Raw genomic sequence first — 23,803 nt, 5'->3', positions numbered from 1 at the left:
TCAGAGGCTTCTGACCTTGAAGAAACTATTCAAAATGTATCTCATTATTCTGGCAGTTAACAATTAGAAACAATTTTGTTGGTGTATCAAAAAGTCTATTTTCTTGTATTAAATGAAGTCAGAACCAATAAGAATTAAATTAAAGGTGAGAGTACCTGATCGGAACATCTGCTGAGCCATAAGGAGGTCATTGAGACTGCTAATGTTGTCCCAGCCAGGCAGGAAAACCAAGATCGCTCCCTCCTGCCAAATTAATGATGTAACCATTTTAAACGAAGGCTATGGTCAAACAAATCTGACAACCATCCATTAAACACTCATTACACCACTGAATGAGCAAGGTGCCCGACACACTGGGGTAGCTGAGGTGAGCCAAGGCTGACTTCCCTTCAACTTCCATCTTCAACCAAAAGGAGATAAACACAATGCCAACATCATTACGACAGCGACATCCTTCTACAACAGGGCAGGCTCTGCTTTATATCAGCTAATGGCTCTCTAACACCAGCAAAGGAGAATTGAGCACCAAATAGACACATGGAAAAATACAGACACACAAATGATACCTGAAAAAACAAGAGCAAAGTAGAGATTTTAATGTGAGGAAACTCCCTGCCAGTTCAGGTTTACAACAGTCTGCAAATGACAATGTCAGCCCATCTAACAAGAGACTAAAACAATTACAATAGTGAAACAATTTGATTATTAAAAGGAAGATTCAACAATATAGTTTCCTGTGTATGTTTAGGTAACTTATTGAAAGGCAAAAAAGTTCTTCCAACCCAGCATACAGCAGGCACAAAAAGTGGTACAGGGAATAAATATTGACCACATGAAAAAAAGGATGTGCAAAAGGGCATAAAAAGCCAAGGAACTATCTTAAATCTGTCAGCATTCAGAAAGCAGCAGTGGCTGAACAGTTGTAATTATAGATGCATAAAAGTAATTGAAAACCTTCACAGTGCTTTCATTAGTAATGTGTAAGTGTTACAAAAGAATCAGTGTAAGGGTTAGATTGGTGTTTCTCATAATTAATTGGATTTTTAAAAACAATGAGCTGGATTTGTGCAAAAGACAAAGACTTCTTAAAAAAAAAAAAAAAAACAACTCAAGAGAGGGGACAAGTTGCAAAAAAAGACCAAAATGACCTACCCCAGAAGAATGTGGACAGACAAAATATGGCTGGCTGCCTTTTTAACATAAAAATGATTTGTGGTTCCAATAAAATCTCAAGCCACACTTCATGCATCTATTAAAAACCATCCCTGCATGGCTGGCAGACATTCCCAATGCATCTAGTTGTCCTACACAAGGATCTGTACATTGCAGCAAGCAGACAATCTCATATGAAGCAAATACTTTGTACAATCAAATAGGAGAGGAAATCCAACACTAACAAATGAAAACATACGATCTATTAGTGGAGAGACCTGCTGCCGGAGTCAAAGTAATTTGATTAACTTTAGTTCATTATTCACCTGCAGATTCTCTCTCTTACCTCAACCCCCCGTACCCTCATTTCACTTTCTCAGCACACGCTGGCTTAAACTAATTAAAATGTCCCGTGAAAATGGCTGTAAAACATGAAGTTTTCAATCTTTATGTGCAAACGTTTTTGCACATTTTGAAAGGCTTTTGCTACATCAAAGAACCTAGTCATGGGTTCAAAAACATTAGACCTATAACTCTATTGAAATTATTTTGGTTGAGTTAGGCAGCAGGATGAAGGATGAGGGGCCTTCAGTCTATAGCACGCACAGAAACTACTAAGTACTAAGAAACTACTAAAACTAAGTATTTAAAGTGAACAACAAAAGGGTAAACAGCTCTCAAAGAAACAGAAAGTGTTCCGAATTCAATAAAATTTGAACTAACACCTCAGAAAAAACAACTAATTTTATTACTTTGGTTCTGTTAGTTTGATTGCAATCACCCGGAATCGCAATTAAATATGTTAGAATTGTTAGAATTATTAACAAGTCCCATTAAAACAAAGAGAAAACATGTTAACGTTAGCTTAGCCCTTCAACAAACTGCTCCAAATGAAAACATTGTCAACACGTACAAGACCTGATATATCAGACACTAAAAAAACATGACCACACCGCCAACATCGTTTCTCTGCTCCAGTTAAACACATACCCAAACAAATACCGCATACCCACACCCTCCCCTCCTCCTCCCTAAACACATACACAAACAGCAACAACAGGGAAATAAACACTGATAAAAAAAAAAAAATGACTAACATCAGTCGATACCAATGTCGTGCATCCCTATTATTTAGTTCACTGAAGTATCAAACAGAGACCCTGTAAATGGGTCAACTTATCGGTATCGGGAACAACAATTCTGATTGGGCATTTCTGATAAATCATACTATAAAAGAAAGAAGAATTAGACACATATCTGCAACATTACTAGAAATTAGCACTAAGTTACACAATATTGGAACAATGGAAGACAACAAACACAAAGAGATTAATAACTTAAAAAAAAAAAATACTGCATGCACCAAACAGGGAGGTAGGGCTGTATAAATGATCCAAAAACATCATCATTGCATCATCAGTGCTTGCAATCATCAGGGCTGCACATTATATTGTGAATATATTGTCACTGCAATCTTACTGTGTGCAACTTTAAAAAATCGCAAAAGGAATCCTTTTGCAATTTTTGCAGAAGGACTGAAGTAATTTTTGCTTAATATATTCCAAGTTGCATGAATTCATGCTTTGCATGTCAATGTAATATTTATTCTGTTAGATTGAGTCTCCCTGCTGTAGATACCCACACCTGCCATGGTTTACAGTGCCCAAGATGCTAAAGGTCACAGAGAAGCTGGAAGCACAGGTGAGAAACAGGAGTTCATTTTGACATCACAATGTTTATCAATAACATCTCTAATGCATGAATAATGTAATTAATCACGTAATTACTTTAAATATCTCATTAGTGTAAAAAAGGACCACCATATTAGTAGGCTTTTATATTCCAAATATTATGAATTCATGTTTTGCATACAAATAACATATTCAGCCTGTTTGACAGGGTTTTACTACAATACATGTCTACACGTGACACCCATGTTAGTGCCCAAGATGCCAAAGGTCACAGAGAAGCTGGAAGCATTGTAATGACAGATGAGAATGAGGGATGTTTTTTTGTGGTAAATGTGGATTTATTGCAAGTGATATGACAATATTTAGAAGTAATTGCCATCAGACCATATCCTAATACCTTTTAGCCGTCAAGGAAACTCATTTTGTCATTGACCTTTTATTAGAAATTCAAAATATAAAAATTTGAAAAAGGCAAACTTTAAAAATTTAAGCAAAATCTGAAGTCCAAAACAAAAACAGGAATTAAACCAAAATGGATCACTTTAAGTTGGCAGAAAAAAGACCACTCTTAAGAAAGAGAAGTTACTTATCAGCTAAGAATAAAGATGTTCAGACTAAACGGTTATTTCATAGCATGAACTACTTCTGCCTTTTAATTACACATAATTATTGTTACCAAATACTTGCACCCACATGGGACTATGTGTGTTATGTAAAAATTGCCTACATACAGCAGCTACAGCCTGACAGAAATGAAGCACACAAAGAGGTGGATTACAGTTGCTGTAAAAAATAAAATAAACAGTTCAGCCGTGTTAGCCTACTATTTGGTATCACACACACTGATCCTCCCACCTTAGAGTTTGACCTAGCAGACAGTCATTACTGCTTGCATGTCTCCCCTTTAGGCGTCTAATCATAGACCTCTTCAATATAATTAACCAATCATCACAGGCGAAAGCCCGACAGACGGGTCATATCCTTGGTTTGGAGCGGCGTCATGGCAAATCAGCCAGTTCCCTCTCAGCCATTTGACAATGCCACGGCAAATCAACTGGTCGAGTGGCTGAGTGCTGCTGTGACTGATGGAGGTATGGCCTCCTGAAGGAAAGGGTAATTATTCTGTCTGTCTGTGTTAGTCACTCCTCGTTCCAAGGCCCTCTTTTACTTCTATTCTCTTTCACACCTTTTCGACAAGCCCGGCCGAAAAACAAACATAAATAATACAACTAGTTCCACATTACTTGGAAAGAAATACTTTGAGTTTGTCGTATTTTATTTTATTTCATTTCATTTTTTTTTATTTTCATTTCTATTACTTGTGAAATTTTAGCCTCAATGTTACCGTTTCAATATTGACAATAAAGTTGCATCCCAATAAAATGGAACAGTTAAAAAGTTAATTTCGACAACAATTACATTCAGAAAGTGAAATCTATAATATAAATTCATCACCCACAGAGCATTTGTGTATATTTTATGCATTTATTTCTGTTCATTTTGATGATTACAGTTAACAGCTAATAAATCCAATTTTTTAAATCACACTTTTTCCTCCACTCAACTCTCCATTAATATGCTTGGACACAGCACTCTGAACTGTCAGCTTCTTTAGCAATTACCTTTTGTGGCTTATCCCCCCCTTGTTAATGACTGCTGGTCCAGTCAGCAGTCCTCTCCATGATTGCACAGGCCGCAACATTGTTATAACATTTCTGCATTAAAAATCCTTTTATGTTGTCCTTATATAATTTTTTAATTATCTGATGTAAGCCATAATTATCTAAATTAACAGATATAAACACTTGACATACGTCACTTTGTGTGTAATGTATCTAAAGGAGTTTTACATCTAAAGTTATTGGAAACAATTAACAAGTTTCAATGACATTCTAATTTCTCTAGCCCTATAAGGTGGCCTTATTGGTGCTGCCAATATTCTGCCATTCACATTCTGTAATAGTAGCAATGAAAACACGCTGACACAAAAGGAGGAAACCTGACGAGAACTGGAAGGAGAAAAAAGGGGCTGGACGTGTAGCCGGAGAGCATCTGCTCGATCACTCATTAGCACAGATCTGCTGGCAGGATTGGTGTCATTTTCTCTGATCTAAAGTCAGTGTGTTTGGAAGCTAGCCCGGTTCCCTCCATCTGCTCTGCCATATATCTCTCCTTAAGCAGCCGTGTCACCTATGAAGTTTTTACTTGATGTCCATGATTTTCCACATGTACCACAGCAGTCTGCATGTGTTAAATTGTCAGGAGAACAGTATAAACCTAAAAATCCTCAAGGCATGTTCCAGTGGCAGAAGCCTGTTATGTTCTGACATAAGAGGCTGCTAGCAATGTAATCTTCTTCCACAGTACAAATCTACTGAAAAAAGAAAATCCTATTTCTGACTTCACTGAAACCAGAGACCAGATTACACTCACCCCCTCATTGAGCACAATATAACGGATCAGTGCCAGGATCAGCTCCAGATCAATCTTCTCATCAGTGTCTAACATCTCCACCGCCTCAATTGTGCTGTCAGAGTATCTGTAAAACATTGACAAACATTGAACACACACAATCTCTCATACTATAGGCTGAAAACACGTGTCTGTTCTCCAACTAGTTGCATCGGGTTTAAAAGGGCTTCATAAATTAGTAATTTACCAAAGTTTGTTTCAAAGCCAGAAAGTTGTTTATTTTTGTTTAAATAAGTTCTTGTGTGGTTTTTCGGGCTTTTTAAGAAGTAATTTTAACGGACTTCTGCGTGTTTTGTGGTAATTAATGGCAAATAAAGAATTCAAGCATCAAAGGGCATCACTTTGTTTGGCCTACTACTTAGGAAATTAGTAATTATAGTAATTTTTCATTATTTTTGGACAATCAGACTCAGATCAGAATCTGCTAATTTCCCCATGATCATCTCTATTTGGTGATGAGCAGGTCAAATACTCTTAAATTGAATTTATTCCAGTCCATTAAACGTATCAAAATTAAGAACCCCCACCATTTGTGGTCTATAAATAAGTCAAGTACTTTTATCCAAGTTAAAAAAAGAAAAGAAAACTGAAAAGAGTTTTGGGACAGATACTTTGTCGTATAAATGGGGACAATATTTTACCTCATTCATTTTTTATTGGATTCAAATTAACTACTTCCATCAAAAAGAATCTGCAGCACATTTTTTTCTCAGTGTGAAAGGCAATACACACTACTGGTTTCAGCCAAACGTAAAAAAAATATGCTGCTTATATTCTATTGAGCAACCTACACTAGCAGCGTCCAGTAGGACTCTCCAGGGCATGACGCTCAGCAATCCTTCTTAAACTTTTTCTATTTAGAGGTGCCGACAACTCCTGGTAAAACTTGTCATGGCTGAAGTCCAGTATTCTCTCGCCGCACTTCAGTAACATGCATTCAGTTTTGTTTTAAAGGCACCAACTAGCACGAGTCAACTGGCAAGGCTGTGTCAAGATGTTCACCTAATAATCCTTTGAATAAAAAAAACAAAATCTGAATTGATCGAAATCGGAATCAGCAAGTCGGGTCTAAGAACACTGGAAATCGGTACAGGTCAATAAAGGCATAACTGGCATATCTACAAAAAAAACAACACTGTTGTGGAGGACGAATAACTGTTCTGTGTTAGATTCATCTTCTGGATTTAAAAAAAAATATTTCTTAGGACTTGCCCTTCAGATGCTGCTCATTTAATATTTTAGACCTGACACTTCTCCTTTCCTCAGTTCCTGCAGGAAAGTAAAGAAAATTGCCGTATATTAGCCAAACATATGGCAGACGTTTTCTGGGTCCAAAATCCCTTTTTCTGCTTGTCAAGCTGTGCTAGGCTTGACACAGTTTATGGATGCAACAAGATGAATGTAAATTAATCATTTATACCAGGCAAAAGCATTTTCTGTCCTACCAATACATATGTAAACACGTGGGGTTTGGAGTTTGCAGCTTGCCATAAAACAATAAATATATAATGTGGAAAAGAACCTCATGCCTAATAGGTTTGATGGAGGATCTGTGATGCTGTGGGCCTGTTTCTCATCCAAAGGACCACACTGTTAAAGTAGAAGGCAATATGAACTATTTAAAACAGCAAAGTAAGCTTTTGATTTGTTTTATTAATACAGTGTAGGTACATAGTGCTGACAGTATATCTTGTTTACTGTTACTTTGTCAATGTTTTTACTGTGTGATGATAATAATTTTACTTTCAAATCTTCAGAATGCTTGTTTTCACCACAGGCATTACACAAATCTCCCTCCAGCGCTCAGACAAGCAAATCCCGTCCTGCCTTGAGTGCTATGAAATTGAATTTCAGACCAGCAATTCAGATCATGTCTGACCAAACAGGATTAATGTCTTAAGACTCCTGTGCAGCAATAGAACAAGCTGAACTGAATTAGTAGAAGAACTGTGATCTTATAACTAAAACAGTGGATATATAAAGCACAAATAAACAAAAACAACAACAAAGCAGAGAAAAAAAGGGCTTGACAGCTAGATGTTCTGTATGTGCAATCTGGACAGAAGGATGGTGTGTTGCTGCAGCATTGCCTGTTAAGGTTTAGCAGATAGACGAACCATCTCAGACTTCCAGATTTAACCTGATGCTCCCTGTACAGTTTTAATACAATGCCTCACATGGGGAAGGAAAACGAACATATATGCACTGTGGCCACAATACTTTAACTCATATGTGAAAAAATAACTTCTGAATTATTAATAGATGCTAATCTTATTTTGCCTCTTTATTTTTAACTAAACAAAATCTAGATATTTGGGGCATATTAGAGCTACTCTGTTGAAATATGTTTAGTGTAGGACGTGATATACAGCTCCAAGTACTGTGGTCTCAGGCAAGGTTGTGCTTTTAATAAACTTTCAAAAGGTAAACTGTAGCACAAGCAATTATGTTGACAGTCTCCTTATTGAGACTGACAAGTTATAATGAAGGGAAAGAAAAAGGCACTGCTCTGCAACTTTAGGACAGATATTTGTTGATAAATAGTTTAAACATAGGAAGTGGCTACGTTGCTTTAAATACAACAACCTGACTAACACAAAAACACTGAATTAATTCAGAATTGTTACACTAAATCCAAGTCTTTAAAGTCTTTTGTCCTCGTCTGTGAAATGCTTGCAGAAACTGGGAACATTCTAAAAATCAGCCTTTACAACTTTGTGAGTTGAAATTTAAAAAGAAATGTGTAAATATGTGCAAATTACCAGCGGGGGGTGGGAAATATTCTGTGTTTTCTGATGTCTGAGAAAAAATATTTTAGGTTAATAAATCAAAGCGACAGGCCCAAATCAATGAGTAGTTTTCAGACTGATTCAGGTATTATTATTCTGTAAAACATCTACACTCAGTAGTTTGATAAACAAACTTTTTTCTCATATTTCAAAGACTTCTTGGATCAGTGAAGCAAAAATACCACTTTTCTGCTCTCATAACAGAGGTTCTGTGAGTTATATTATAAACTGATTTAAATCAGGTAACTCTCCTTGTTAGTGACAATAAATAATACTTTTAAGGAATAGTCAGTCCTTCAGCACCTCTTCTGCCAACTTAACTACTCATCTCCTCTCACCCACTCACCTGCCCTGAAGGGTCCGTGCATAACATGGCCAGCTTTCCTTGTATTCCAGCTCCTTCTCCTCCTTCTCTGATCTGGATTGGCGGCCCTGCCAAAAACGTCTCTTCCATGCGGGGCGACGATCCTGATTCTGTGGACGATATCTGGCAGAGACACAACATCCAGTTTGTGCATAAAAAGTGGATATTTATGACTGTGAGTGTTTGTTACTGTGTGTTTCAACGTAAAATGAGAGTCTGGTACTCAATCAAAGATATTTTACTTAAGTAGAAGAATGTCTAATGAAGTGTTTTCTCTCAGCTTGTGACTCTTGTCTGCTCAGGAAGTTAAAGTTATCTCAAGGTGCATGCTTTAAGGTTAACACAGTTTCTATGTTGTATGTACAGTACAGACCAAACGTTTGGACACACCTTCTCATTCAAAGAGTTTTCTTTCTTTTCATGACTATGAATATTGTAGCTTCACACTGAAGGCATCAAAACTATGAATTAACACATGGAATTATATACTGAACAAAAAAGTGTGAAACAACAGAAAATATGTCTTATATTCTAGGTTCTTCAAAGTAGCCACCTTTTGCTTTGATTACTGCTCCGCACACTCTTGGCCTTCTGTTGATGAGCTTCAAGAGGTAGTCACCTGAAATGGTTTTCCAACAGTCTTGAAGAAGTTCCCAGAGATGCTTAGCACTTGTTGGCCCTTTTGCCTTCACTCTGCGGTCCAGCTCACCCCAAACCATCTCGATTGGGTTCAGGTCCGGTGACTGTGGAGGCCAGGTCATCTGGCATTGATCTGTTCTCTAATCTGAGCTGCTGTTAACCTGCGATTTCTGAGGCTCTTGACTCGGATGAACTTATCGTCCGCAGCAGAGGTGACTCTTGGTCTTCCTTTCCTGGGGCGGTCCTCATGTGAGCCAGTTTCTTTGTAGTGCTTGATGGTTTATGCGACTGCACTTGGGGACACTTTCAAAGTTTTCCCAATTGTTCGGACTGACTGACCTTCATTTCTTAAAGTAATGATGGCCACTTGTTTTTATTTACTTAGCTGCTATTTTCTGGCCATAATACAAATTCTAACAGTCTATTCAATAGGACTATCAGCTGTGTACTGTATCCACCTCCTGCACAACACAACTGATGGTCCCAACCCCATTTACAAGGCTTGAAATCTCACTTATTAAACCTGACAGGGCACACATGTGAAGTAAAAACCATTTCAGGTGACTACCTCTTGAAGCTCATCAACAGAATGCCAAGAGTGTGTGGAGCAGTAATCAAAGCAAAAGGTGGCTACTTTGAAGAACCTAGAATATAAGACATATTTTCAGTTGTTTCACACATTTTTGTTCAGTATATAATTCCACATGTGTTCATTCATAGTTTTGATGCCTTCAGTGTGAAGCTACAATATTCATAGTCATGAAAATAAAAAAAACTCTGAATGAGAAGGTGTGTCCAAACTTTTGGTCTGTACTGTATGTGACCAATTTTGAAGTAAGAAAATAGTTTTTAAGTTGCCCTGTTGTGTGGATAAAGTTTGTTAATCCCACATTCTATCTGTCTTGGAAGGCGGAGTTGGGAGGTGGGAATGCAATCACGTTAGTTTGAAATCCAGTGGGATTTGTTAACTGTTGTGGTACTAAATTTCATATCAAGTTTCTCTCCAGTTTATGCATTTGTACACATAAGGAACGTGTTAACAGTTCAAAGTACTGGTTTAATGAGATACAAACTGTCAGAAGTGCTAATAAATGGTTTATATCTGCAACCTTTATTACATTATATATGCACAGCAGTCATACTGACTATTAAAGGTTGGGGTGGCTTGAAGACCTCTGACATTCCCTGTCAGAGTTCCAACTTCAGGGTTATTTCCTGTTTTATTTGTGACAGGAAACTTTAAAAAAAAACTGGACAGTATATAATAATATAACAGACTGAACAGAAGTTCTTTAAAAAAAAACTTTCAGATTTCTAAAACCTTTAGCCTATTTGAAAATATAAGAAAATGAGATTTTCAAAGTTGTTTGGTGCCTTAGAATGAAATGACAACATATGTACAAATCAGACATGGACTGGATTATTCTACTGTGATTCCAGGTTCTTTACAACACAGTTTGTAAATTATTTGCAAACCTTTCCAAAAATATTACCATTATACTGCTATGTTTCTGGTGTTCGGCTATGATACCTGGTCATCTCGACGATGTCTTCAAGTAAAAACTCTTCCACCGGGAATGTCAACCCAGGGATGTGGATTATTGGACATTTGTCTATAGAAAGACAGAGAAGAGGTGAGAACAATACTTTATATGTAATACAAAACAGCGAATTGCAGGTGTCATACCAAAATATTTAGAAAACTTCTCAGCGTTGAGAGTGGCACTCATCAGGATGACTTTGAGATCATCTCGGAGGTTGAGTAATTCCTTCACAATGATGAGCAAAACGTCTGACTGAAGGTTCCTTTCATGGATCTCATCCAACACAAGGTGGCTAATGCTGGATAATAACCTAAGAAAACATGGAAGATTTGATTTTGGGACTGGCTGATTTGTGAAAGGCATTATGATCCTTCTATTTTCCATTAGCTCGTTTAGGCAGCGCTGCTTTGCTCAACTTGGTTTCGCTCTACTCAGTACGGTACTTGTTGTGTTTCCACTGAGTTGAGGCAGCTGAAGTCCCGCCTACAGATGTCAGTGTAGTGCGCTGTGCTGCTAAAAATGTTACTTTGTGAGATTGTCACATTAAAGTAATCTAAAATGATCAAAAATAAATAAATAGAAAATAAAAACATAAATAAATTGAATACTAATAATGTTTGTATTATTGTACATGCAAGGATGTCTTATATGTTTTTTCATGTATAAAATGTTCCACTGGGATAATTATCTGGACCACAGCCCAGCCAGAGCTTATAAAATAAGGCTCAGGGCTTCTGATGTAAGGGTTTGTGGCAGGAGAAGCAGAGAGGAGAGACAAAGCTCCAAAGTTTGCCTGAATAAGTTACAATTTTCGGCTTTTGTATTACAAGCTTTTGTTTCAGCCATAACAATAACAAGGGCAAGGACTTCAAAGCGCACAATCACCGACTTTTAACCGCAGTGAACTTAGTTTTAGATTGAATTTTGGATATTCTTGCTCAGCGGAATTAGCAGGATCTTCCTCCTGTTTGATTTTATGGCCGCCTGATTACAGGCAGCTGCTCTCTGCCTGCCCCTTTCTCCTTCAGATGGTGGTTCTCTTAAGGACGGTCAATAAATTTCCAAACCAAACACGCTGATTCATGGTGGTATTGTTTTGTGTGTTTTGGGGGAAATGTTTGCGAGCCTGAACAGCTGATTTTGTGTGTGATCAGCTGGTTTAGGATGTTATTAAATACAGTGTGCTGCCTGAGTGTAATTCAGAAAGCTGATGAGTCATTTTTCCTTTCCTCCAGCCTTCAGGCATGGTTTATAATTTGCAAATAGTAAAATTATATTTCGATTTGGCCTGCTCCAGCAAATGTGGTCCTTAATATTATTATAGTCCCTGCACTATCAGCCTTCTCATTTCTCCTGGTCCCATGGCCAATCAGTGAACAGCAGTAGGTTTACGTCACATGTAGTCCTGACTCAGCCACGGCTGTACCCGCTCAGGAGCAGGGACCAAAAAAGTAGGTACTGGTCTGGAAAAAAACACTAATGGAAATGCTCGCAAAGCGAGCCAAGTGGAGTCGAGAAGGGCCAAATCGAACTAGTGGAAAAGGGGCCTATGTGAGGATATGCATGAGATATGAAACAATTTTTGCAACATTTTGTTTACCATTTCTACAAAAAAGTTAATATTTCCTAACAATATACTTTGCTGGTTGACAAAAATATTAAATATATAATTTTTTTAAAGTAACATAAAAACAGTCTGCACAGTCTATGTAAGAGAAATTGTTCATAAAATGTTTTGGCCTGACAAAGAAAGCCCTTAAATAACTTGCAAAAGTTGTACCAGTTCTGTGGAAAAGCTAGCACTTTAGCTATGCTAAGACGCTCAGAATTTAACGAAGAGCATGGAGGGACGGGTCAACATAAGATCTCAGTGTGTGTACATGTGTCTTTATTTCTCTGCTTATGAGTATGGAGACCCTTGCTAATTATTTTGGCTGGGACAGATGAACAAACGGCAAACCTTTATGGACAAGAAAAATGACTAAAATCAATACACAGAAAGGGCGTGCAAAAAACAAAAGCATGGTAGGACGCAATGATGATAAGGAAGTGAAAGATAGGATCAGACTCACGGATCTGAGCGAAGCCACTGAAGAATAATTCCTGTAGTACAGTAGAGTATGGAGCCTTGTCTCCGTGGCAACCGGCTGTGAAATGTGAATAGAAAAAAAGATGAAAAAGAAGAAAGGCTTCATATTTTCCAGATGACACAAATTAAGTCTAGAACTGTGTTACCATACTTTAATTTTCTTACAAAATTATTGTTGTTTTTTTTTACTAATATTTTTTCATTAGGTAAATGTACACCCTTGCATATAAAGCTGAGTTTGATTTTAGTAACTGCTAACCACAATATACGGCAGAGGGTTCAGATAAACAATAAACCTGCACTAGTCTGACGTTTCACAGGTTGAAATATAATTTTTTCTAAACCTTAATCAAAAAACATTTGGTGAGGTTTGGCAATATTCAAAGTAGTTTATATCAGTTTTTGTTTACTTGTATTCAGCTGCATCTGTGTTGTATTAAAAAAACGTGTTCCAATTTAACTTTCATATTAACTTCACAAAGCAATTATACTTTATTATATTTAGGCATACCAACGTTTAAAGAAATGTCATGTTAAGGACTGCCATCTGTTTAAAACTACAGTTGTTAAGCAAAGAGTAATAATTGAGGAAGCGGACTGTCTACAACTAGTTCTTCATTGTGGTATTTTATTGTCTTTTTCTCAAAATGAGGCAAATACATTTTTTTAAGTTTTAACAGTGATAATATAATATAATATAATAATAAAAAAAACATGTTTCCTACTTGTATTAATATTCAATCATGGCATGAAAACATTGAAAAAACAGGAGGGGGTTAAACTAGGTCCAAAAAAGACCCATTTATCCCATGCCATGAACTCTGAAGGGTACATAAACTGGGGTAGGGCAGGCCAATAGGCAATGTGTAATTGTTCACACTGATTAAACTTCTTACTTAACCAGGGTATTTCTCATTGTTGAAAAGTTAATCCTTTAAAAAAAAAGGTACAAGGAGCTTTAATTCATTTTGTGTCTTAAAACATAGCTGCTGACTGCATCTCACCGGCAACTGAGCTACACCGAAGGCTTTGTTGTATAATTAATGCAAATGTGATATTTAAAAATAATACAATATTCCGGAAAAATAACACTGAAGTAATAACCCTGAGTACAGGCAAAAATTGTATATTCACAGGGTCAGAACAGAATGAAAACAACCAAGGCAGTGAGCCAAAAAAAAAACATAAATAATCACCAAAGATATTAAAAAATGATATGTAAAAACAGAACAAGGGTATGCCAACATTTCTTCCCATTCAGACACGTAACAGACTATTTAGCATTTAGAAGGTCTTAATAAGCAGCCAAAATGCTTCATGTAAAATAAGAGCTGCTGGGCTTCAAACAGCCTCGACACTTCACACTCTGCGCAGTGCCACAAATTCATTTCTACAGCACAATACCACACTGTAACAGTTCTGCTGTGAGGTCATCTCATTGTTCACTCTGCAAACAATAAGCTCCCTCTTCCCTCAAACAAATTTCTACTTTCCTAGTTTGTAACTCAACCTTACAGAGGCTGAGAAAGTCCAGTCACCTTTAATTTTCTACTGAGCCAAACCTTGCTTGTGGGTATTAATGTTGCTCTGTGGTACCTCATTAGCTACATTAAGGTGCAATGTGTGACAGATTTTGTACAATATTTAGGAGCAATGAGGAATGCAACATTATTTCTTTACTAAACCAGAAAGGAAAGTGCTATCAACTGCCATGTGTCAATGAATTACCTACCACATACAGTACAGACCAAAGGTTTGGACACACCTTCTTATTCAAAGAGTTTTCTTTCTTTTCATGACTATGAATATTGTAGCTTCACACTGAAGGCATCAAAACTATGAATTAACACATGTGGAATTATATACTGAACAAAAAAGTGTGAAACAATTGAAAATATGTCTTATATTCTAGGTTCTTCAAAGTAGCCACCTTTTGCTTTGATTACTGCTCCACACACTCTTGGCATTCTGTTGATGAGCTTCAAGAGGTAGTCGCCTGGAATGGTTTTTACTTCACATGTGTGCCCTGTCAGGTTTAATAAGTGGGATTTCAAGCCTTATAAATGGGGTTGGGACCATCAGTTGTGTTGTGCAGGAGGTGGATACAGTACACAGCTGATAGTCCTACTGAATAGACTGTTAGAATTTGTATTATGGCAAGAAAAAAGCAGCTAAGTAAAGAAAAACGAGTGGCCATCATTACTTTAAGAAATGAAGGTCAGTCAGTCCGAACAATTGGGAAAACTTTGAAAGTGTCCCCAAGTGCAGTCGCAAAAACCATCAAGCGCTACAAAGAAACTGGCTCACATGAGGACCGCCCCAGGAAAGGAAGACCAAGAGTCACCTCTGCTGCGGACAATAAGTTCATCCGAGTCACCAGCCTCAGAAATCGCAGGTTAACAGCAGCTCAGATTAGAGAACAGGTCAATGCCACACAGAGTTCTTGCAGCAGACACATCTCTAGAACAACTGTTAAGAGGAGACTGTGTGAATCAGGCCTTCATGGTAAAATAGTTGCTAGGAAACCACTGCTGAGGACAGGCAACAAGCAGAAGAGACTTGTTTGGGCTAAAGAACACTAGGAATGGACATTAGACCAGTGGAAATCTGTGCTTTGGTCTGATGAGTCCAAGTTTGAGATCTTTGGTTCCAACCACCGTGTCTTTGTGCGGCGCAGAAGAGGTGAACGGATGGACTCTACATGCCTGGTTCCCACCGTGAAGCATGGAGGTGGAGGTGTGATGGTGTGGGGATGCTTTGCTGGTGACACTGTTGGGGATTTATTCAAAATTGAAGGCATACTGAACCAGCATGGCTACCACAGCATCTTGCAGCGGCATGCTATTCCATCCGGTTTGTGTTTAGTTGGACCATCATTTATTTTTCAACAGGACAATGACCCCAAACACACCTCCAGGCTGTGTAAGGGCTATTTGACCAAGAAGGAGAGTGATGGGGTGCTGCGCCAGATGACCTGGCCTCCACAGTCACCGGACCTGAACCCAATCGAGATGGTTTGGGGTGAGCTGGACCGCAGAGTGAAGGCAAAAGGGCCAAGAAGTGCTAAGCATCTCTGGGAACTCCTTCAAGACTGTTGGAAAACCATTTCAGGCGACTACCTCTTGAAGCTCATCAACAGAATGCCAAGAGTGTGCGGAGTAGTAACCAAAGCAAAAGGTGGCTACTTTGAAAAACCCAGAATATAAGACATATTTTCAGTTGTTTCACACTTTTTTGTTCAGTATATAATTCCACATGTGTTAATTCATAGTTTTTATGCCTTCAGTGTGAAGCTACAATATTCATAGTCATGAAAAGAAAGAAAACTCTTTGAATGAGAAGGTGTGTCCAAACTTTTGGTCTGTACTGTATGTATTATACATTGTATTCAGTTTAATTTCCATACAGTTCCTTGCAAAATATTTAAACCCCTTGAAATCTTTCACATTCTGCAACACTGCATGGACAAACCTTTATGTATTTTATTGTAATTTAATGATATACACAGCATGGGTTTGGTTCTGCTACCCAGTTTAATAGAACTTCATTGTACAGTAAGGAAATATAGTTTTAATGCCAGCTTCTTTTGTAAGGAAAGTTGGTACATCATTAGACGTTTAACAAAGCAGTATTACACAGCCACAGTGCAGCTACACAAATGAATCTTTAAAGAATGACTGTTTAAATCACCTATAATTTAAGCTCACTGGTAGAAAGTCAAAATCCTGCTATAGTTAGTAATTTTATAAGAAAGGTTTATGAATCACAGCTACATATTTTGGTGCAAAAAAGACCAATCACATTGTCAGTGTTAGCCCTCTGGTTGACAGATAATATAAATTCAGGATATGCAGCAACTGGAAATAATTTAATAAATAATAAAATAGTTATACTTGCTTTAAAGATATAATCACACTTAGATCCCACTATAATTTAAATGTCTGTGTATTTTTAAAAGTATTAGAAGATAAAGATCAGCTTAAGCTTTTGGCTCCAAGATTATGGATTTTTTTTTCTATATTTAACTGTAACATAGGCATAAAGATTTGGCTCCACATCACAACAATTATCTGTTTAAGAAGTCATGATTGGCTGTGCTCTGATAAATGAAGCTGACATGAAGTCTAAATTTAGGAACAAGCCAAGAACAACATCATCAGACGACATAAAACTGTGTTTTTTCTAAAAGTTAAATAAAGCATTGGTAAATCAAATCTATTACCTCAATTTAAGATATCAGCAATTGTTAGGGAAAAAAAAAAAACTTACCTCTGAAGGCGGATTTGGTAACCACAAGAATTTCCATTTCCGACACTTTCTGCTCTCTCTGCAGCTACACGCTCCGCTACCTGAGAGGGAGCGCACACACAAACAATCCCACACAAGACAAAAGCCTGTATTTTTAAAAAAGCTGCTTTTCCAGCATAAGGCATGCATGAAATTTAACAAACAGAATGTTACGCATATTAACAACAACATTCCTCATTAGTAGCCAATCAAGAAAGTATGAAACAACAAAAGCAGGCCTGTAGAAAACGTACGGAGATAGCACTGATGCGCCGAGGCTGCGTGCAGACCACACGGCACGTCGAACCCCTGCCTCTATTGATGTGGTCATCCAGGATAAACTGAGTGACCTGAGTGGTCTTTCCACATCCTGTCTCCCCACTAACTACCAAGACACGGTTAGAGTTGATCAGCTGCACCAGTTCCTGTGGACCAAATCAGAGATGCAGGGAGATGGAAGAAAAGGTATTAAAAAGTGAGAGATAAATAAAGGTAATAAAAGAAATATGACTTTTGGGGGAAATAAAAATAGATATTTAAAATAAAAATGCTTAAAGAGTATTTAAATCAATACTTGCCTCTTTTTTTCCATGTGATGGTAGTTTTTCCCTGAATTTCTAGAAATAAACAAGTTAAATTAAATTAATTAAACCAAAAGTAGCTTTTTATTTCTTTATAGTTTTGCCATTTCAAAGCTATAGTAAAGTTTCTTATAAACATTGACCATTCAACATTGTGCACTTCACATATTGTGTTTTTAAAGCTGTAGTAGGGAGTTCTGAGAGATCCATAGCCTGAAAATTTGAACAAGAACACCTTACAAGTCCTTCCCCCTTGCTCTGTGCTCTGCTAGAGCTCCTTCCTCCTCAGCAGAGCCTGCCGTGAACGCGGAGGCAAGTAAGCCAGGCCACCGATGACGGCGGATAAACAGCTAGGCACATTCACTGGTAGGGACGAAACATCAACAATATGCTTTATATTGACTTTGACCAGCCTATAGTCTCACTACAAACTTGGTGCTCAAATCATTAGCACAGCGCCATTAGCACGGTACACCGTGCAGGGGAGGGGTGCGAGCATTGCGTACATGAGCGCGATTGACACTTCTAAGACATTCGTCCTGGCTCTGATTGGTTGTTTCTGACCGGGAGCGGTGTATTTCTGCAAATGGCAGTAGGACCACTGGGAGGTGCCAGAGGAGCTTGATTTTTCAGATTATCTGTCTCAAATTCTACTGTCAGGACATAGTGACAGTTTTAACAAATATGTAAGAAAATATAGTTTAACAAAAGTTACCTACTGCATGTTTAATCCCAATATTTATGTATAATGCTATTTTAACATGTAAACTTTGCACTTGAAAATTGAACTTATACACCCAAAATAACAACCTGATTACCAAATGTTAAAAAATACTAAGCTATGAAAGCTATGTACTAGCTTTACTCCATACTCTTTACTCTTTACAGTGATATAATGTACAAATATTAAATTTGTACTGGACATAAAATCAAGAACAAATGTCTGGTCTGGCAGAAAGTCTTGTTGGTGACCACAAATTAAAACTTTGTAATGATACTCTTACCAGCATTTCTTTGTAATTTAGATCCTTTTTTTTGCTTTGCAGATCTCTTTTCAAGTCATCATCCATTGATGAGTCTCTGACTAGTTCCTGAAATAAGAACTCCAGATCCTTGTCGTTCCTTATCAGTTTTTTTTTCTCCGCCTCATCCTTATCATCTTCATCCCAGTTTTCTGGTGGCTCATCTTTATCTGCCGCTGTAGACGAGCCACTAAACAAAAAGTTAAATAACACAGACGTTAGGAATACAGCTCCTGACAAAAGTGGTTAAGTTTACACATCCGGCAACTTTAACTGTATTCCAATCTAAACCAGGGCTATACTTTAGTCATGCTTTTCATATGAATGGCAAAAATTTGTTTTTTGAAGTTGTATTTCCATTTAAATATTACAATACAAAGCCTCATTGAAGAGCCAAATCCTTGTAAAGTAACCATACCTTAATCTAAATGTTTCCATTCCTCCATAAATGTAGTATCACTTAAAAAAAAAAGATTTTTAAGAACAGTTTCATCAAATTGTGTTTTCTTTTCCACATATAGCTGTCGCTGTCAGGACCTTTACAAAAACAAGTTGTCTCAACTTTGGGAACAATGAAAAACAGGACAAAAAAAGGCCTAAATTTGCTGAAGATAAGCAGACGTGTCAACTGTTAAGAGGAACTAATGTAGTTAAATGTATAAATGTCTGGCATGTCAACATAATACAAACTGGATGTGCATACTCCTGATAGGTTAATTGAATTACTGCTTACTATTAATATGATATCATCTGTGTTATATGCTGTTATTTAGGGTAAAACTGGAGTAATGCTGTTCATGCGCATGTAGCTAACAGGCTGACGCATCACAAAATACTGAACTAAGTCCATAATAAACACTTTTTACATAGTTACCGTTGTGATGAGCGACTTGCTTTCTTCTCTTTAGAAGTATCTCCTTCCTCTTCCCCAAATTTATGTTTCTCTTCCTCAGGCATATCCCCATCAAAGTAACTGATTTCACAACCATGATAATAAGACACAATGTCAGCTACAAACATTCAACTTTTTACTTTATACATCCTCTTACACTGGAAGCTTGAGAGCGAACTCTGCAAGTCCCAATCAGCTCTCACCAGTGACCGCTACTGCCGGCAGCCGTCCCCCAGTTGTCAGACATGGAGGATTGTGCATCCCTTCTGTCTCTCATTGGGCCAGGCTGGTCATTCTGGACAGAGTTAAGCAACTTGGTGATGTGCTCCTCTCTGGCCTCATCCATATGGACCACCGCCCGCTGCAGACATATATATATAAAAAGGGGGGAAATAAATTATCTTGCTACTGCACTTTATATCACTGAAAGTTTCTGCTTGACTTTTGCAACCCATCACTGCATTAATCACGATAATATTATAACCAAGGACAAGAAACTATATAATAATAATTGTGTTTCACCAACCTACTTTGTGGCAGTTCCTTAGATGTTACTTTGACCACTGTTGCCTACCTAAACATTTAACCTGTGGTAAGCAAGTACAGTCCACATATACTAATGTCCCTCAAATAACTTTATAAGTTACTGAAAGAAAATGAATAAATAAATAAATAAATAAAATGCATGGGAGAAAGCTTACCATTGTGCAAGGTTTTGCCAACATCTTTAAGTTGACAAAATTCAGTGCTCTGCAGCTCTTTTAAATAAATGTTGCAAACTTTGGAGTTTAGTTAAAGAGCAGAGCTGTTTGAAATTTTTAAAACTGCAGGAGGAGGTTTAAAAAAAAAAAAAAAAACACCTCAGGGGGTCTAGTGTAATCCATATCTCGACACATCACAGCTGTTCAGGTAGAAAAACAGGATCATTTAGCCAGGTGATTATACTACTGTGCCAACCCCGTTTACTAGTACAGAATCAAAAAACTAAGCATGGCATATAGCATAAGGGAAAACTGCAATTGCACTGAGAAATATTGACTTACATACTTTTCACCTAAACAATTTGCTGCTTCTTTCTGTCCCTTTTGGTTGGATTGAATAGGGTAAGAATAAGGCTTTTGTTCACTCTGCTCCCTTATCCCGGAACTTGCTCCAGAAAACTAAAAATAACTGAATTTCTTACTGAGTGCTTTTACTTCCAAACAAAAAATTCTTGAGGCCGATTCAATAACATGTACCTATTTGTTGATTTTTTATTTTTTATTTTTTGTGTTTTATGTGTTGCTGCCTCTTGGCCAGGACTCCTTTGAAAGAAGGGGGGGTTATACTGGCTAAATAAAAGTTAAATAAATAAAAACAATAATCGAGTATTTATTTTATTTTCAGCGAAGAAAACCTAAAGCTCAACATAAGGCTATCTTCACTCAAAGAAAAAAAAATTAAAAAATGATAACCTTCAAAGTGCATGTAAAGCAAAACCTGAACCAGACCACTTAAAGGTGAGACACAAATAAGGCGTGATTTGAAACATTTACTCAGCACTATACAGGTCCTTCTCAAAATATTAGCATATTGTGATAAAGTTAATTATTTTCCATAATGTAATGATGAAAATTTAACATTCATATATTTTAGATTCATTGCACACTAACTGAAATATTTCAGGTCTTTTATTGTCTTAATACGGATGATTGTGGCATACAGCTCATGAAAACCCAAAATTCCTATCTCACAAAATTAGCATATTTCATCCGACCAATAAAAGAAAAGTGTTTTTAATACAAAAAACGTCAACCTTCAAATAATCATGTACAGTTATGCACTCAATACTTGGTCGGGAATCCTTTTGCAGAAATGACTGCTTCAATGCGGCGTGGCATGGAGGCAATCAGCCTGTGGCACTGCTGAGGTCTTATGGAGGCCCAGGATGCTTCGATAGCGGCCTTTAGCTCATCCAGAGTGTAGGGTCTTGAGTCTCTCAACGTTCTCTTCACAATATCCCACAGATTCTCTATGGGGTTCAGGTCAGGAGAGTTGGCAGGCCAATTGAGCACAGTGATACCATGGTCAGTAAACCATTTACCAGTGGTTTTGGCACTGTGAGCAGGTGCCAGGTCGTGCTGAAAAATGAAATCTTCATCTCCATAAAGCTTTTCAGCAGATGGAAGCATGAAGTGCTCCAAAATCTCCTGATAGCTAGCTGCATTGACCCTGCCCTTGATAAAACACAGTGGACCAAAACCAGCAGCTGACACGGCACCCCAGACCATCACTGACTGTGGGTACTTGACACTGGACTTCTGGCATTTTGGCATTTCCTTCTCCCCAGTCCTCCTCCAGACTCTGGCACCTTGATTGCCGAATGACATGCAGAATTTGCTTTCATCTGAAAAAAGTACTTTGGACCACTGAGCAACAGTCCAGTGCTGCTACTCTGTAGCCCAGGTCAGGCGCTTCTGCCGCTGTTTCTGGTTCAAAAGTGGCTTGACCTGGGGAATGCGGCACCTGTAGCCCATTCCCTGCACACGCCTGTACACGGTGGCTCTGGATGTTTCTACTCCAGACTCAGTCCACTGCTTCCGCAGGTCCCCCAAGGTCTGGAATCGGCCCTTCTCCACAATCTTCCTCAGGGTCCGGTCACCTCTTCTCGTTCACAGACTTCCCACTGAGGTGCCTTGATACAGCACTCTGGGAACAGCCTATTCGTTCAGAAATTTCTTTCTGTGTCTTACCCTCTTGCTTGAGGGTGTCAATAGTGGCCTTCTGGACAGCAGTCAGGTCGGCAGTCTTACCCATGATTGGGGTTTTGAGTGATGAACCAGGCTGGGAGTTTTAAAGGCCTCAGGAATCTTTTGCAGGTGTTTAGAGTTAACTCGTTGATTCAGATGATTAGGTTCATAGCTCGTTTAGAGACCCTTTTAATGATATGCTAATTTTGTGAGATAGGAATTTTGAATTTTCATGAGCTGTATGCCAAAATCATCCGTATTAAGACAATACAAGACCTGAAATATTTCAGTTAGTGTGCAATGAATCTCAAATATATGAATGTTAAATTTTCATCATTACATTATGGAAAATAATGAACTTTATCACAATATGCTAATATTTTGAGAAGGACCTGTACGTGCTGAATGAACAGTGACAGCCTGCAGTCACACAGTAAGACCTGGAGACAACCATCACAGCACATACCGATCTGCGGTCAGCTTGTTTCCTCCTCACGGCTCCATACCGTGCGTACCACAGGCCAATCTCCCGGCCCCTCAGATGTGGAGGAGGTCGGTCCCTCTGACCTCCTCCTGCTCCTCCGTCCTGGTCAACGTCGGAACCGTGTCCTCTGGGACCTCTGCCGCCACCACCACCTCCTCTATCTAACCTCTCTCTGCTCCCATCCCTGTACTCTCTACCTCCTTTTCTGCTTCTTCTTCCACCTCCACCTCCGTACCGATAACTCATACCGCCGTAAGGGAAACAAAAAAACGCACTAAATGTAAAACCTGTCACTGTCAGGAGACATGTAGCAGCACGTTTTCGTTGCTTGGATGAAATAGTACTGTCCGAATCAGTACATTTTAACCTGAAATTGAAGTTGTAAAAACTTACCGCTACACCAACCAAGCTTCTAATAGTTAACTAACTGAAAACAAAATAAAGCTGCTTTACTCCGCAAAAATAAACAAGACGCAGCAAGTACAAGTAAAAAAGTGTTACAGCCAGCAAATCCTATTTTCTGTCCGGTATGTCACATAAATATGACGTGTGGGTTTACGGTCGCTGGATGTTGACGTAAGCACTCACGCCGAACTGGTATCTCACTGAATATTTTTTTAAGAGCTTTTTATTTTTAAACGCTAGGGATTTTCTCAAGTAACAGTAGCAGTCATGTGTATGTGGATATGTTGATAATTAGGTACCCTGCTGGCGCAGTGGTGGAGCGGGCGCTCGCAGCGGCTGTCCCCTGGTTCGAATCCCGGCCACGGCGACCTATTCTGTATGTCTTCACCCCATTTCCTGTCTACCTACTTCCAAGAAAAATAAAGGCCTCTATTGCTGCGATATAAATCTTAACAAATGTCGTAAGATAAATATTTGTATTTAAATTTCGCTTTAAAGCGAACTACAAAAGTTGTTTTTTTTTTTATTTTTGTTGTTGGAAACGGATGAGATTTTCTTTTACATTTAAAACAATAAAAACATCAGTAAAACAACAAATGGAACTTGTCTCACTCATACACAAATCACAATATGTACGCTTGTTACTCATCCCATAGCCTTTAC

At 38.1% G+C, this 23,803-nt stretch overlaps 1 protein-coding gene across 1 annotated transcript in view; it reads right to left on the bottom strand.

Moving 5' to 3' along the window:
* dhx36 (DEAH (Asp-Glu-Ala-His) box polypeptide 36) overlaps positions 1–23,291 on the bottom strand; it is a 42,244-nt gene extending 18,953 nt beyond the window's left edge. Inside the window, exons 1-13 of the mRNA XM_047391103.1 lie at positions 22,718–23,291; positions 19,726–19,883; positions 19,505–19,603; positions 18,613–18,820; positions 17,606–17,644; positions 17,282–17,452; positions 17,010–17,089; positions 12,724–12,798; positions 10,795–10,961; positions 10,639–10,720; positions 8,451–8,591; positions 5,277–5,382; positions 156–243 (exon numbers count right to left, since the gene is read on the bottom strand). Of these exons, the coding sequence (XP_047247059.1) occupies positions 156–243; positions 5,277–5,382; positions 8,451–8,591; positions 10,639–10,720; positions 10,795–10,961; positions 12,724–12,798; positions 17,010–17,089; positions 17,282–17,452; positions 17,606–17,644; positions 18,613–18,820; positions 19,505–19,603; positions 19,726–19,883; positions 22,718–22,981 (1,678 nt within the window). The 5' untranslated portion in view covers positions 22,982–23,291. The remainder of the gene's footprint in view (positions 1–155; positions 244–5,276; positions 5,383–8,450; positions 8,592–10,638; positions 10,721–10,794; positions 10,962–12,723; positions 12,799–17,009; positions 17,090–17,281; positions 17,453–17,605; positions 17,645–18,612; positions 18,821–19,504; positions 19,604–19,725; positions 19,884–22,717) is intronic.
* Between the last annotated feature and the right edge of the window lie 512 nt (positions 23,292–23,803).

Source organism: Girardinichthys multiradiatus, chromosome 18 (genome assembly GCF_021462225.1).
Source record: "Girardinichthys multiradiatus isolate DD_20200921_A chromosome 18, DD_fGirMul_XY1, whole genome shotgun sequence".
Lineage (NCBI taxonomy): Eukaryota > Metazoa > Chordata > Actinopteri > Cyprinodontiformes > Goodeidae > Girardinichthys > Girardinichthys multiradiatus.
Note: the sequence above shows the minus strand (reverse complement) of the source record. Positions and strands in the feature narration are given on the sequence as shown.